This window comes from Thunnus albacares, chromosome 18, assembly GCF_914725855.1.
Source record: "Thunnus albacares chromosome 18, fThuAlb1.1, whole genome shotgun sequence".
NCBI lineage: Eukaryota > Metazoa > Chordata > Actinopteri > Scombriformes > Scombridae > Thunnus > Thunnus albacares.
In genome coordinates, this window is record NC_058123.1 from 11247348 (window position 1) to 11264522 (window position 17175).

Below are 17175 nucleotides of genomic sequence, written 5' to 3' on the forward strand. Positions count from 1 at the left end.
CACTTTTGGACCACACGGCTGCCGTAGAGGAAGTGTTACCGGAGAGCAACCTCGTGTTGTATTGTGGGAAGTGTGCCCCTAACAATCATGGCAGACGCATTTGGAGACGGTTTGTTCAGCGTGTTTGACGAGGAACAACAAAGTGCCACAAGCAAAAAGATACCTGCCTCACTGACTCCAGAAATAGGGTAACTGTTTGGGGTTTTTCGCATAGTTAAGTTTGGGGTTTGAACTTTAAGAGGGAACCTGATTGTAGCATGAAGTGTGCTCGTGTCTGATAACGTTAACGTCAACTGACGAGTTAGCGAGCTAAATGACAGTTAACTCGTTTATGAGACACCAGATAAAGTGTGTAGCGGTACCGATAAACGTATTTTTAATGTGTTACATATATAATATGTGTGGGAAGTTTAAAGTTCAAACTGTTTAGCTAACCTTTCCAGTGTAAATTCAAACACCGTCGGCTAACAGCAGCTAACGTATGTGTCTGCCTGTGTTTTTCTATTTTGCAGCAAAGCTGTTGTTAAAAATGGCACTGACAAGGAGGCTGGTCCATCTCCCAGGGTCAAGAGGGAGGCAGACAGCGACGGTGGAGAGGAGGTGGTGTTTGGGAAGAAACCACGACTGGAAGCCGTATCTGCGAATGACCTAAAGTGAGATGGAGTACATCTTAGAAGACGGGTTCGCAATGTTTCAAGTCTGTCTTAAAACAACAGTCATATGCCCAAATGAACATTGAAACAGTAATCATTAATCATTAACAGTAATCAGCTGTAATCATTCCTCCTGTTCATACCAGATGATCCCTTCTTATTGTACTATCACTTATATTGAAAGTGCATTTGAAGGGGATCAGTTAATAGCCAGTATGAACAGAAGGAATGATGACAACGAGGAAAACATCTTTCAGTGTTCATATGGACACCTGACTGTTGTTTTATGACAGAGTTTGCAGTCACTAATCATTGGTGGAAAGTAGCTAAATAACTGCATTCACTCAAATATTGTACAGTATTTGGGTTATTCCTACTTTACTGGAGTATTTCTGTTTTATGCTACTTTATACTTCTACCTCTCCCCTACTTCAGAGGGAAATATTGCACTTTTTACTCAGATTCAGATTTTACACACAAAACATGTGATTGACAAATGGAATATAATGCTTTGTTATAGATGAAATACCCAGCACTTTGTAAAGTAGTTAAATTTAGTTCCACCTTGAATACTGCTTACACAAGGATGAATTTATAATTATAATCCAATAATATAATGTTGAAACTGTGCTATAGAGTGATTACTTTACTCTTTACTTTAGTTTTAGTTGAAACTGTCAGAAAGGTGTTAATTCAACTCTTTGTCATTCAAATCGATGATTTTGAGTGTTGTCACTGTCAGGTGGAATATTGGCTTGAGATGCTGCAGAATATGCAAAATATTTTAAGTTGCTGCTTTTGCTCTGTTCCAGTCTTGCAGAATTTATGCCACAAGTGAAGGTGGAGCAAGTTGAGACTGTTGAAGGATGTTCCCATGAGGTAAAGAAAGCAAATCAAAGAAAATTTACAGATTGACATATAAAAGGAAAACCAGGAAGTTGTCTTAGTAAGGCACCACAAGCTGCCAGAACAGCACTGTGTAATTGTGGCCCTGTTTACACCTGCTATTAACATGCGCCTCGGGTGATCTGATCACAAGTGGATAGCTTTAAGTACGTCTGTGTACACCTGGCATTAAAACGCGTCTCCACATGCGTCCTGAGTGACCACTTGTGATCGGATCTCACTTCCCCGCTCTATATGCAAATAAACACGGACGTTTTCAAAGACCAAATTCGTTTGTTATTAATTGGTGGGAGGATCTGACTCAACTTGTTTGATAACTATTAAATAACTATTGAATAAATATTCAGGATATATATAAATATTCCGTGTCGGAATAGAGAAAGAGAGAGCGTTATATGCAGCGATCTCCCCGCAGCTGCGTGTTTCCATTGAGCGACGCTGCACATTTACACACAAAACACAGCAGCATAACTTCATTCCTTATTTAAATTTCCGACACGCTGACAGCAGCGGTCAGGATCTAATGTTAATTAATGTTCCATGTTCTTCTACACATCCAGTCGGTCAGCTGTTACACACACAGTCCAGGTTCATACTGTTTGGAGTCGGCAGCCATCCTCCTGATAAATCCTGAGCTTTGAAGAGGAAAACCGGTTAGGGGAACGGGAAAAACAGGAAAAAACAGGAGGTGGATTACGTTTTTAATTCACATGAAATACAAAATAATTTGTTTGTCCTGTTATCAGACAAGTTGAACAGCTTTGGACGGAGGGTCCTGTGCCTAGTCTGCCGGAAAATAGAGGACGTCAGTTGAATAGGCGGTCCCTCAATGTGGCCCAAGACGCATTGGGTTTACACTGCTAAATGAATGTGGTCACATGTGGCCCAGACCACCTCTGAATGTGGTCTGAGTGATCGGATCTCAATCCGTCCTCAATGTGTCTTGGGTGTGTTTACACCTGTACCTAGAGCTGTCCACTTGTGATCGGATCACCTGAGACGGATGTTAATACCAGCTGTAAACAGGGCCTATGATTCACATCATTTGTGTAGCAGCCATCTAGTGACCTCTTGTGCCATCTATGGCATTGTTATGTTTCTTCACTAATTTATTCAGGTGTTTCCTTTCATTTGTCACCTGTCTGATTTCTCTGATTATGAATGTCAAACTTTTATGGTTATAAATTCTGTCTTTCCCTAACAGGTCGCTCTGCCTGCCAGTGATGAATATAAACCTCTGAAGCCGCGAGTGGGGAAAGCAGCCAAGGTATAATGGGCCTTTAAATTACAGTACTTGTGTGTTATTACTCCTTTAAGACTGTGCATTGAACTAGTTGGTTTGAACTAGAATTACTTTACTTCGTTTTGATCGTTTTGTCTTGTTTGTCTTGCAGGAGTATCCTTTTATTCTTGACCCGTTCCAGCGTGAGGCTATTTTATGTATCGACAATAACCAGTCCGTGCTCGTGTCCGCACACACATCTGCTGGCAAGACTGTCTGTGCTGAGTGAGTATCATCAATAAGCATCGCTAAGGATAATTTCTGGTGTTTTTTTTCCCCCCTTTGTTTTGCTATTGTGACAACTGTTTCAAAATTTATTTGCTTACTGTGCTGTTGAACAAAGCATGTAATGAAGTCCAGACTACAGCAAATATTCTATTGTGTGAATATAACTAAGGAATAGCAATATTTACTAGCTTTGACTACTGGCATTGGTGGATCTGCTGCCATTGTATCTGTATTGTTTGTGTGGCACATGACACTGACATTTGATGACATCCACATGTCGCTGTTTTTACAAATGCAATTTAAAATGGAGTTTTCTGGACTTTTGGATGCAGCAAAGTGGAATTTTTTGAGAAAGTTTTTACTTGTAAGTGACACTATCCTTAATGTAATTACTGTTAGAAGGTTAAAGTGAACATTTTTCCCATTCAGGATTTCATATTCACTGATAATTAGATTTTCATAATGCAAGATCAAAGTTCTTGACTTGTTTATCTCATGCAAGTTAAAAAAATCTACTGTGACTTTATTAGTTTTACTCGTTTTAGTCAGCTGTTTGTGATTGTGTTTGTTCCAAGTATGTATTTTGGAGAGCTGTGCTCTCAGAGAACTGGAGGTATCTAAAGCTCCAAAGTGCAAGTGATAAAATTGCAAATGCAGTTTTCTTGGTAGCAAAAACCTTGAAAATCAAGGCCCAGGTGGACAGCAATCAATATTATCTTTCATTAATCATAGTAATGTCAGATTTGTGATCTAATCTGATTTACTGTATATCCTCTTCTTGTAGATATGCCATTGCACTAGCCCTCAGAGAGAAGCAGAGAGTGATCTTTACCAGCCCCATCAAAGCCCTCTCCAACCAGAAATACAGAGAAATGTACGAAGAGTTCCAGGATGTGGGACTGATGACTGGTGACGTCACCATCAACCCCACTGCCTCCTGCCTTGTCATGACAACAGAGGTGAGTTATAGTTGTGTCTGGAAAAAGTGGAAACCTTATTAGATATGTCAAATATCACCTTTATTGGAAAGGGGCACTTTGCAGCCAGGGAGTAGAGACGGAGCTGAGACGTTGTTCTGACACAGTGAACTGCTTTCCTCCCAGATCTTGAGGAGCATGCTGTACCGAGGCTCTGAGATCATGAGGGAAGTGGCGTGGGTCGTCTTTGATGAGATCCATTACATGAGAGATTCAGGTGGGCAAAGAGCACAGATGGCACAAACACACTATTGATCAACCCACGTCCATTTCGTTTTTATGATAATTAGTGACAATTCCCTTTTAATTTCTGTGTATTTCAGAGCGTGGCGTGGTGTGGGAGGAGACCATCATTCTTCTTCCTGACAACGTACATTACGTCTTCCTGTCGGCCACCATCCCCAACGCTAGACAGTTTGCAGAGTGGATTTGCCACCTACATAAGCAGGTGGGCCTTCTTTTGTGGAGTTGTACTGATGTATATTATAATTATAAGGGTTAGAATTCAAGTTACTTTGTCCCTCCTCCTGTATGTAAAGTGAGAAGGCCACAATTATCTGTCAGTTCTCATGAGGGGATCATGATAACATGTCTTTGTGTTTGTCTGCCCTTTATTTTGCATAATTAATGAAGTGGTTCCGTCTCATGTCTTCTGTAGCCATGCCATGTAGTCTACACAGACTACCGGCCCACTCCGCTGCAACACTACATCTTCCCTGCAGGGGGCGACGGACTCCACCTGGTGGTTGATGAGAATGTAAGGACACACACACAGAGTATACTTCAGAGTTACGGAAGAGAGTTGGCTAATTAGTGATAAATAACCCTATAGATCTCATATTAGCCCAAGATGACACTTGCTCTGTTTCCTAATTTTGGACACATCCATTGCAACCAGTCTTTATGTGATGTACAGTATATGATGCATAACATAACTGTTTGTGTTTTGCTATTTTTCAGGGAGACTTCAGAGAGGACAATTTCAATACAGCTATGCAGGTGCTGAGAGACGCTGGGGATTCTGGCAGCAGCAGCGGAGGGGGCAAATGGGACCCGAGAGGACGGAAAGGAGGAACCAGAGGTGAGTGTGTCACTTTGATTTGAATTCATTGATATACATCAAAGTTTGTGTTTGTGCACTCACATGCACACATGGTCTCTTCAGGTCCATCCAGTGTGTTCAAAATAGTGAAGATGATCATGGAGAGGAACTTCCAGCCTGTCATCATTTTCAGCTTCAGCAAGAAAGAGTGTGAGGCGTACGCTCTGCAGGTGGCCAAACTGGACTTTAACAGGGGTACGTGCTACATTTCAGTGTTTCAGCTTTATCACAACTTATACGTGTGTATAATTATTTTTTTATACTTTGCCTGTCACTCTATGGAGATTTGCAACATCAGGGGTAATTCAGCAAAGAGACTATTTAAAAGCAGTCAAGCATGACTGACATTGTATGCGCTGTACAATACTGCTGCAAGCACCAGTTCAGTAGCTATACACAATAGTAATGGTGGTTATTTTTGAACTGCGTGCATAGTGGAAGGTTTACGTCAGACTCTTGAAACAGTAGATCGATGGCATGTGATGTGTATTTTAAATGAGTTTATTAATCCTTTTTCCTGGTTTGCGAAGCCCAATTCATGTCAAATTGTCTGTTAAGCAGATTCGACACGATATAGATCAATGATTTTCGTGTTTACAAAGCGTAAATTCTGGTGATTGGACTGTGATAAGGGTTAAAATGTTTTCCAGATGTGACAGTCCAGAGTAGAGTTGGCAACTCTGATTTATAGCCATATTATTGTGAGTTTCATAATCTCATGATATTTTCCATTCTGGAAAGTCGATTATTCCGACTGTGTAAAATCCTTGCTGCTTATTCACCCAGTTGTCAGTGATCAAATGTCATATTGACATAATTTACCTCTTATTAGCGTAAATTAAATAATTTTATTACAGGCTGTATTTCCACTGCATTTGTCACCTATCAGGTATAAAGGTCACTCTATCAGCACATTTAAGAGTGAGCATATTCTTGGAATTGGTGATCAGATTGTCTTTCTGAAATGCCAGAATAAACATATTTTTGCGAAAAATTGCTGAGAAAGTTGGAGGGACTTGAAATTAGGCAAGCAAAAAACCACTCACCAAAAGGCTGAACTGTTGGCAAGCTATGCTGAATGAATCCTCCCCACTGAGTGAAGCCATGAATATGGCTTATCACGCCTGCACAGCTGGTCCTGCTGTTTGGTCCAGTGGATAAGTGAAGTTGCTTCATGAGGACAAATCTCTGCATGATGGGAGATAATCCAGCAGATTGAGTTTGGCTCACATCCACCAGCGTCGGGCTTTTTCTGTTAAATAAAACATACTTACGAAGTCTTACTCGGGAAACATTTTTCCTCCCTGATCTCGGTTTGTTTTTTCTTCATGTGCTCTGACATTCTTATAAATGAAGTTTGTTTTAATGCTGAACTCTTCCAACACTGTAGCCTTTTGTCTGTCGGCACTGCCAGTTTCATCATCAATATTGCAAAAAAAACAAAAGGATCTATTCTGCCAAAGATCATTTCTCATTACCAACACAATTCTTAAAACATATGAAACTTTCTTAAACAAACCAAACTTTCCTAGAGGAATAAGGCAGATGGCATCCAGTAATAGAATTCAGATCATTTCATTTGAAGAAATGTTTCACTTAATGGGGGAAAAATATTGAAATAAGCAGATTTGTACAAGAGTGATTGACTTTTTTTTTTCCGTAGTTTAAACAAATAAGAAGCTTTCATGTCAAACTGTGATTGTATTTTACGGCTACAGAAAATTGCATCACAAATATTGCTTTTACTTAATGACAGCTGAGATAATTGCTTTGAATGGTTCAACATTAAAATGCTGCATGAGTTTCAGTAGTGAAATTCTTTCTATTTTTCTTTGTACTTCTCTTCACTACTCTTTTTGCTCAGCTTCATTTACCAATACATGTCTGTCATTTACAAACTCACAGACACCAACTCTTTCTTTTTTCCTCTTTTCTCTCTAGTAAACAGTTGAGAAGGCAGATTGTGTTTGTTGGCAGGTTGTTGTTGGCGTGGAGTTCCTATGTTTGTGTGTGTGTGTGTGTGTGTGTAGGTTGGGATATGATGAGGAGAGGGAGCAACGTGGCTCTTCTGCTTTCTCTCTCGCCAGCCTCTGTACCCCCACCCCCCCATTTCCCTCTCTTCTACCTCTCTGACTTTGTGCCTTCTTCCTTCAATCCTTATCGTTTTTTCAATCTCTCTCTTTTTTTTTTTTTTTGTTCAATAGAGAAATTAGCCCCCCTCTCTCTGTCCCTGCTTTGTACTGTGACACATAGTTTCTGGGCAGTGTTAGTGGACTGGCAGAGCTGTGTTGGAGTCAGGGGACCAGCTGGTGCCGAAACACAAATAAATTGACCAAGTGCAGAGATGCAGTGACAAAAAGACAAATTATAAAAGTATAAAGTGGTACATGCAAAGACTAATAGGTGGACAGTCTTGTGTTGTTGTACTGCAGCATTATAGTTGTTATTACCCACTAATGGCAGGGCCTGAGTTTGCTAAAGCCTGGATATTCATCATCCCCAGCCCAAGGGATGACTGACACACCTCCTCATGACTTTTGTCCACTATTAAGTCAAAATTTCCCCATGACCAACACTTAAATTCATGACAAAGTATCCTGGAAATTACTGATCAAGTTGCCATAAAGTTTGTTGTGGATATTCATGTTCCTCAGAGAATTGATCGTAAAGTTTTTGATGACCCTCTGACCTTTCCTTTGCTGTCATCATCAGGACAAAACTTCCAGTTGTGCACAAAAAGTGCTGGCAAGGCGCAAAAGTGTGTGTCAGTATACTGTCATACCCTGGAGTATAATGAACTTTGCAGGCTCGAGGGGCCACAGATGGAGCTTTGGTCTTAATTAGCACACTTGCCTCTACTTGAGCAACTATATTAGAAATCTTTAAGAAGTCTGCTCTGTTTGAGTTAATTGCTACATGTATGATATGAAGTGGATGTCATGGCTTTGAGCCATGGACTTACCTTGCATCTCATGTGTGTGTGTTCTTCTGTGGTAATGCTTTCTTATTAAACCACAGTACAAGAACCCACTCACACTAAAGTCATTTGTTATTAAAAATGCTTACTGGGTCCTTAGACACTGCAGAACTCCAAGGTTCTGACTAATACGGGCACAAGAAACAGAAGGTTTCCCAGAATGGTCTCATGAATAAAGACAGGCATGTGACTAAGTTTCCACACAGCCAGAAATGGACAGAGATAGCCAACTAGCTACAGCTAACAATGTTATGTGATTAACACAATAATAAGATGGTGGTGGTGGTGGTGGCACAGTCAGTGTATTCACATAGTGAAGATAGATAGAGTCCAACGATAAAGTGTTGGTTAAAAATGTGTCAGCAGTCAAACATTTTCCAGACAATGTTTTTGTAATAAAACCTCAGCTTCAATTAGAGTGTTTTGAATCTGTGGATTAAAAAATGGTCAATTAATCAATATGAACATTTGTTAATAATACAGAGAAATAAACTACAGAGTTAACAAGACTTGAAGCAAATGAAGCAGCATCATTTGCTTCCTCAGTCCCTGGGTGGTAAGAGTTTTCCTGTAAGCTGTTTCCCACAAAACTCCCCAGTGTCCTGGATTAACCACACATTCCGAGAAAAATTACATTTGAAACATTGTTGAGTTGTTGGGATACAGGTTCAAGATGTGAGAAACGACTTTGTTCTAATATTCCCAACACTTTCTGAACAGCTATGAGAAGTTGTTGTTAACAACGGCACGATTTGTTTGTTCCAGATGATGAGAAACGCCTGGTGGAGGAAGTGTTCAACAACGCCGTGGACTGCCTGTCAGACGAAGACAAGAAACTCCCCCAGGTGAGGAGGACTGTATTCTCACACTGTGGTCGCTCACAACTGGTGTGATGTTTTTATAACCCTCCGAGATTGTCTTACTCCAGCGTTTGAACCCACCGCTGCCACGTTATAATGGTGACAAGAAAAAGAGCCTCAACATATCCTTCATAGTCACTTTCTACTAACGGAGGACTGTTAAATAGCTACACACATAATGTCAACACGGACTCAAACACTGAGCTCCTGTTGTTTTACCCAGCTGTGTTGAGTCACATTATGAAAACCAGCCATGTTGAGGTAATAGTAGTTAGTGGGTAGACCGCTACAGCACGAGCAACGGCAAAGCCAACCATAGATCACACTTTTCCACTACGAGGGTCAGATACTTTTCCACTTTCTGCTTCACTGGTGCTTATGGCTGTGATGTTATGAACTTGTGCGCTTGAAACCTTCATAAACAAATAGTACAAACAGTAATCTGCTAACAACACTCTGTATTCCTCAGGTGGAGCATGTGCTGCCGCTGTTGAAGAGGGGGATAGGAATCCATCATGGAGGCCTACTGCCCATCCTGAAAGAGACCATAGAGATCCTTTTCTCTGAAGGCTTGCTCAAGGTACAACTACCTCTGAATTAAGATGCATAAAACACGCTGAAACAAATCAGACTTATTCCACTCCACAGGGTTACTGCAATGGCTTAATTTTGGAAGTGTGTTGTTCAAGAAATGTTCTCACATATGAACAAAATATTATTTTATCTTTATTTGACAAGAAAGTCTCTTGAAATACATGATCTCTTTTATTAGGGGAGGCCTGGTCAAAATGGCAGTGTAAAATAAGTTAGTTAACATAAAGACACACATCATAAATTTACAACAATGAAATCTAACAGAACAAAAGATAACAAGGGATACTGAAAATTGATGCATAAAAGTGGAATTGGTACAGTCCAGGCAGTTTCTGCTGATATGTACAATAATGATAATTAAAGGTACCTTGTAAAGTTTTTGACCACTATGAATGCATTTATGAGTCCTGCAACTCAATGTACTTTTTGCTGCTAGTTTCAGGCCATTCCACTGATTAACAGCTGGTGGCAGTAACACTCCAAGAGACATGCCAAAACAAAATGTGCCAACAAAAGGCCACGAAGAAGACTGCTAGCAAGCAAACATCTTTGTTAACAATGCTGTATCAAAATACTTTGGCTTCGCAGACGTTTTTGAGGAACAAAATGCCTTCAACATATTTATTAGCCCTCTAAGACAAACAAAAGGCATTTTGATGAACACTGAATGTTTGTTTGTTTGTTTGGACCAACAATTACATTGTCATAAAATAGAGATGAGATTATCTTAATGTTGCCTTTTTATTCTCATGCCAGGCCCTGTTTGCCACAGAGACATTTGCCATGGGCATCAACATGCCGGCTCGCACTGTGCTCTTCACTAGTGCCCGGAAGTTTGATGGCAAGAATCACCGCTTTGTAAGAGCACTCAACAAAACACACACACACACACACACACACACACACACACACACACACACACACACACACACACACAGTTAGTGTCACCAAACATCCAGTCAAGGGGAAATTCTATCAGCAGGAGCCCTGGATCGGTTCCCTCATCCTACATTACATGCAAAATCAAAATGTTATGTTTTCGAACTGCAATTTCCACAGCTGTGGCTGTTGACACACATAAGCAGGAAGTTCAATGGTGTAATTTATGTAAACTAGGCAATTCCTTTGGAAAAGTTTCTCTGCCTCATAAGGGGATGCTACATAGCCCATAAACATCCAATAAGAGAGCCGCATGAAGCTAATCTTCCTGTAACTGTACCCTCCCTGAGTATCCAGTAAAACTCATTAACAGTGCTATCTCTTTAAAACAACACTGCTGGCCTGTGTGCAGTGTGGAATTGACACACTGTGTGTTGCTCTGAGGCCTTTATAAGGTCTTAAAGTGCTGCAGCTCACATCGCCACATAAACAGCCACGTATTGTTTATAAGAGCTGGGGGCTGTGTGTGGAGCTGCCATCACTTAGAAGCACCCTTCATCTTCACTTCATACACATGGATTTTCAGCTCACACACATACACCCACACATACATACACACACACACAAAGGATTGAAGAGAATGCCAAAGAGAAGAAAACTGCCCTCCAAGAGGTTCATCAGGAACATCTGGTGCCTCTGATAGTGCCAAAGCTCCACGCAGGCACTCACACACTTAAATACACACAACTCTCATTCCTGAAACACACTGTGTTTCAAATCAAGTGCTGATCCCATGGCATGCCTGAAATGAGGATCAGATCATTTCAGCACAAAAAAAAATCTTATCTGCCTTTTTCCCTTTTTTTTTTGCATTTTTTATTGCTCAAAGACCAGTAGATAACGAGTTTAATCAGAGCCATGTGCCTCACAGGCTTGTGGAAAGCTGGTTGTCTCTTCCTCTCGAGACAATTGCATCATCTAGATTTCTATGGTACACATTCAATACTTGGCGAGGCACTGATTGTAGAAATACCTCAACTGTTTTCTCTAATATTTAGTCATATTCTCTGCCTACCTTCTTTTGTCAGTAGTAGAATATGCCATTTCTTTTTCAGCGTTCATCTCAACGACAAATATACACAATATTACAGGTATATAAAGAAATCACTAACATATTTCTTTGTTCTTAATGTTATGTGTGTTTTCACGTGATCTAGATTACTTCAGGTGAGTACATCCAGATGTCTGGGCGTGCTGGGAGGAGAGGAATGGACGACAGGGGAATTGTTATCTTCATGGTGGACGAAAAGATGAGTCCAGCTGTAGGCAAACAGTTACTTAAGGTACTGTGAATCCAAGAGCTATAAAACTTTGTCCTTTGTGTATACACTTACTAGTCATCCATCATATCTATGTAAACCTCCTCAGTTCTTATCAATGAAACATATTCCCTTGCTGTCATGCTGAGAATCTCTTGGAACGACTGATAAAAAATCGTCAGGAGTTGCTCTCTATGGATCATCAGGCCATCAAAACTTGACAACACACAGCCTGTGCGTTGTCAAGTTGTGGCCAGAGACTCTCGGTCTTATGTCTTTGATTTGACACATTTATGGCTCCGCTGCTATAAATATGTAGCCGCATAGATTTTGAAAGAGGCTTTGTTAATGTAAAACTGTTTGTTGGCACCGTCGCAGCTCTTAACTCCAAGGGTGTCTTGGATAAAGATGTCGAACACATATCTGTGGTTCTGGAGGTTCAAAAGTTATGATTACAAAATCCTCAGCAGTGTTTTATTATTTGAAAGTAACTCGGACTGCATTTATTATATATTTATTTCTTAGCACCCTTGTAAAATATTAATAATGCTATCAAAACGCACACATTAAGAATTCATTATGTTTATTTTTAATGACTTTTTTCTTTTGCTGTGCAGGGCTCAGCAGACCCTTTGAACAGTGCCTTCCACCTGACCTACAACATGGTGCTCAACCTGCTGCGTGTGGAGGAAATCAACCCAGAGTACATGCTGGAGAAGTCTTTCTACCAGTTCCAACACTACAGGGCTTTGCCTGGTGTCGTGGAGAGTAAGCATGTCCCCCCCCCCCCCCCATATGTACTGCTGTACACTCCCAAGTTGGGTGAGGTAGTAGCGACTAGACAGACACTTCTTTACATTCTTGTTCTACAGGGATACATGTGTACGTGATTAGCATACATTGTAGGCTGTTAAAGATAAATCAGACTTTACTATAAGAGGCTGCATTTTGTTTACCGTAAGAGGCTGCAGAGGTTGTATTTTGCAGCAACTTTCTTGATTCCAAGATACATTATCAGATGTCTGGTATAAATTATTTTTCATGTCAAGAGGTGAGATGTGTAGAAAAGTCGTCAAGACAGGATTTTAGTGGAAGATGCTGAAATAGAAAAACATTGTCTATCCTGTTGCCCAGTTCTAGGTTGTTTTTTAATCATATTGCTGATTCTTTCTGTGCAGAAATTAAGAAGTTGGAGGAGCAGTACCACGCCATTGAGATTCCCAATGAAGAAAGTGTGGTCACTTACTTTAAAATCAGACAGCAGCTGGCCAAACTGGGTAAAGAGATACAAGAGTTTGTCCATAAACCCAAGTACTGCTTGCCCTTCCTGCAGCCTGGGCGACTTGTCAAGGTAAGACTTCACATGCAGTGATACTATGAGGACAGAACGATATTTATAGATTTTTTTTACACGTCGCTTAATGTCTCTTTGTCGTGATTGCACAGGTAAAAAATGAAGATGCTGACTTTGGCTGGGGAGTCGTTGTAAACTTTTGCAAGAAGTCTAATGTGAAGGTAAGTCGGTGTCATAGTGTCACATGTATATGAAGTCATTTTCATCTCACTGTGACTAACATGCATTTCCTCTTTTTTAGACCAGTACAGACTCAGAGCCGCTGTATGTGGTGGAGGTCTTGGTCCACTGTAGTAAAGAGAGTGTAAAAGATGCAGCGACTGAAGCTGCTAAACCTGCTGCTCCAGGGGAGACTGGAGAGATGCAGGTGGGTGAAAGTGCATATTAACAAACATGAATATGACTTCATGTGTCTGTAATCAGGATGACAATGATTCATTGTCTTTTTTTTTGTTTTTGCTCAGGTGGTCCCAGTGATGCTCCATCTCCTGACTTCCATCAGCTCAGTTCGTCTTTACATCCCCAAAGACCTGAGGCCCTTTGACAACAGGCAGCTCATGCTCAAGTCTATACAGGTACAAAATGCAGCCATCTTGAAATGGAAGATGTTGAAACTGATACAGGTAAACAGAAATTAAAACCTATATGGTTTTTCTGTCTTTCCCTTCAACCATTTTGTCCCGCCGCAGGAAGTGCAGAAGCGCTTCCCAGATGGAGTTCCTCTGCTCGACCCTGTAGATGACATGGGCATCAAAGACCCTGCACTGAAGAAAGTTATTCAGAAGGTGGAGGCCTTTGAGCACCGCATGTACTCCCACCCGCTGCACAGCGACCCCAACTTGGAATCGGTCTATTCTCTCTGTGAGAAGAAAGCTCTGGTGAGAAACTACATATGTGTACTTCAGGTTGTGTGTGTGAGTTGAAAGTCAAATCATGTGAAACCCTGCTAAATGTCAAACTCTATTTAAAGTTAAACAATTTATCCACAGGTTAAAGTTGGTTTATCTTTCCTATTTATCTACATCGGTTCCATTTTGATAGATACAAATCACTGACCTTCAATTGTCTTTTCCTGGTAGACACGTCGTCCGTGACTTTATATACTGGTACAGACAAACACAGGAAAAAAGCAAGGACATTGTTCCTACAGGGCCTCACGCACAGTCATACTGTAGGTCCGATAACCGAAAAACACCTGATCAGGTCACATGGAGCAAGGCAGATGATATAATGAATAAGGACCCGTAATAAGGAGTTGATTTTATTTATTTTCTTTATCAGGTATCTGTCGAACTCTTCGAACTCTGCGTCATGTTGAATAGTAGACTAGTGGACTTCACTTCCCTGGACTGTCTTTCAGCATTTTATTGCAAGGCAGCAGCACAACTTCACTGCAGATGTAGAGAAACAAAGCATTCACAGTTTGGCCTCAGGTGACTCCAACGACTCTTACAACAGCCAGGAGCACTATAACAAACCAAGTGGTATCGATTACTTTAATAACGACCCCACACAAGTTAAACACCTGGAACTCCCAGTCAGTTAGAAGTGAAGAAGCCACTTGGATGAGAAGGGAAATGTCATCAAGTATATTCAACCAAGTCCAGTTGTCCTGACTCAGCCCTTCTTGGTTTCACAGTGTCTGTTTTGCAGATATGCTCTCTGGCTGTGTAAAAGCTCAGCAGAGTCACTTAATGCTAAACGCTGGCCAACATGATCTCATCCGTACACTCTAATGGTGCAAGCTTTACAGGAGCCCTGCAACACATATGTCTGGACAATCTTCTGTTTTGCAGATTTATGAATGAAAATAAATAAAACCTTATCTCCAAGATGTAAAAATATCAGCACGTTTAGTTTAAGTAGTTAAAGTAGCTCAAGGTCACATATTTAGCAAAAGCACTGAAAGTAAACATGGTGAGGAAAATGCGTATCTTATCAGGGAAAAGTCCAGAACTAAGGAAGGAAATAAAAAAAGGAAATGATTGTGTACAGCTAGTAAAATAAAACAATGTACTTCCTGTTAAAACTCAAAATATTCTCTTTTACAGGGAAGTGAACTCAACGTTAGAACATACCGGTCCCGTAATAATATATTGGCAACACTTCAGGAAGTGTATTAAGACTAAGGAACACTGTAAATTTTTACCTTGTGAGTTGTTCATATCCAGCAACTCATTAGTATCCTTTATGTCATCAAACAAAGAATCACGAAACTTAAAACACAATGGGCAGTAAAAAACAAAATGATAATTATTTTCCCTGAGATCACACATCGGACAATTTGACTCTTCCAAAACAACAAATCAACCCGCTTCAATATGAAGATGTAGAATACAAGCTCTAATTTGAGCACAAATTGACCTTTTTTTTCCTTTGATAAATAAAATAAACATAATTTTCTGTGAAATAGTCATATTTAATTTCACAATAAGTACGCAGCTTTAGTTTACCTCAGATCTCATTTGCCCAGTCGTGTTTAGCCTCAAAACACTTTTTCCCTTAAAGATACAACATCGATCTTCTCCAACTGACTGAATTGATCATAAAACCCATATCTACAACACATATCATACACGTCCCTTAACCAGGACCCATTTTGTTGTTAATTCCATTTAAACATTATTTTAGCTTGTTTTTCCTCTTCCATATCGATTAACCTATTAGCCTGGATGTTCAAACCTTCCACCGAACCTCACAGGGCTCCTGCCCCATATCTCCTCTTATCACTAAGAGTGGAGCATATCAGGAAATGTCAAATTGCTCAGTCATGAATAACTTCACATATAATAAAATATGATAAATAACAAGAACACCTTTTATGTCATGCTCTGCTTTACTGAAAGATCTAGTCAGCTCAGTTCAATACAACATGATTTATGGGACCAGTTGAAATAGCACTACTGTATGATAGATGAGGGAGAAACACAAACTGGACTATGTTTGACAATTTAGATAAACATTTACATCTGTCTGTGGTCTTGTGTGTGTGTGTGTGTGTGTGTGTGTGTGTGTGTGTGTGTGTATATATATGTATGTGTGTGTGTTGTGAAATGATAGAGTGTACAGTACAGTCTAAACTGGATTACTTTATGTTGGACTGGCAGAGTAAGACTTTTAAGATTAACCTGCTCTTCTAATAACATCTCTCCAATCCCTGGACGGCCACTCACAGCTAATCCTCGTCTTGTTTCTGCAGCTGACCTCTCCTTTGACCTTTTTAATAGTCAAAGCACTTAATTTGTTTAGCAAAGCAGGTAGCACATTATCCCATTTTGTCACAGCTCACAAAAACACACCGTGGCTGCTAAAGTCGACACATGTGATATCGTGTAGGCTAAAGTTAGAACGCCATTCATTTTCTGTGCTGATAGCTTTCTTCAGTATCTCACATGCAGCCACCACTTGAGGAAAAATATGCTGACATTGCTTAAGTAATAAACCATGCTGCTGCAATCTTTCTTTGTACTTGCGGCTCTGAGGTGTGTTGTAACAAACGGGTAAAGGTTGAGGTCAGTAACGGACCCCATTAAGGACAGATAAGCAGGCAGATTAACAACTGTTGTCAGATAATTCAAATGTTCTACTCCATCACTGTGACGGTTAATGTAGTGTTTGAAAGTAGCTCATGTGAGTGTAGCACAGCTGGTTGTTTTCACAGTGCATTTAGTTATTAGAAAGGCTTTTTTATTTACTTGAGCTTCCCCGAAGATACTTATGGTTGCAATATATTACAATACATTTGTTTTTGTGTTTTTAGATTGCGGCAGATGTTCGAACAGCCAAGCGAGAGCTGAAGAAAGCTCGGACCGTCCTGCAGATGGACAAGCTGAAGTGCAGGAAAAGAGTTCTGCGGCGCCTCGGCTTCGCCAGTCCTTCTGACGTCATCGAGATGAAAGGGAGGGTCGCCTGTGAAATCAGCAGGTCAGGACAGAGCACACATTCAGCATGCAATATGAATAAATAAAGTTAATTAACTTGTCTGACACTAGTTTAACAAGGATAGATGTAACAGATTGTGCAAGATTAGTTAATAAAATGTCT

At 40.3% G+C, this 17175-nt stretch overlaps 1 protein-coding gene across 1 annotated transcript in view; it reads left to right on the top strand.

Moving 5' to 3' along the window:
* Window positions 1-17175, top strand: part of mtrex (Mtr4 exosome RNA helicase) — a 23696-nt gene continuing 6521 nt past the window's right edge. Inside the window, exons 1-22 of the mRNA XM_044334335.1 lie at window positions 1-188; window positions 513-653; window positions 1466-1532; window positions 2764-2826; window positions 2954-3066; window positions 3854-4028; window positions 4173-4263; window positions 4370-4494; window positions 4705-4803; window positions 5007-5127; window positions 5212-5343; window positions 8891-8970; window positions 9455-9565; window positions 10336-10437; window positions 11676-11801; window positions 12395-12545; window positions 12956-13128; window positions 13224-13292; window positions 13373-13498; window positions 13596-13706; window positions 13821-14009; window positions 16892-17055. Coding sequence (XP_044190270.1) covers window positions 88-188; window positions 513-653; window positions 1466-1532; window positions 2764-2826; window positions 2954-3066; window positions 3854-4028; window positions 4173-4263; window positions 4370-4494; window positions 4705-4803; window positions 5007-5127; window positions 5212-5343; window positions 8891-8970; window positions 9455-9565; window positions 10336-10437; window positions 11676-11801; window positions 12395-12545; window positions 12956-13128; window positions 13224-13292; window positions 13373-13498; window positions 13596-13706; window positions 13821-14009; window positions 16892-17055 — 2630 coding nt within the window. The 5' untranslated portion in view covers window positions 1-87. The remainder of the gene's footprint in view (window positions 189-512; window positions 654-1465; window positions 1533-2763; window positions 2827-2953; window positions 3067-3853; window positions 4029-4172; window positions 4264-4369; window positions 4495-4704; window positions 4804-5006; window positions 5128-5211; window positions 5344-8890; window positions 8971-9454; window positions 9566-10335; window positions 10438-11675; window positions 11802-12394; window positions 12546-12955; window positions 13129-13223; window positions 13293-13372; window positions 13499-13595; window positions 13707-13820; window positions 14010-16891; window positions 17056-17175) is intronic.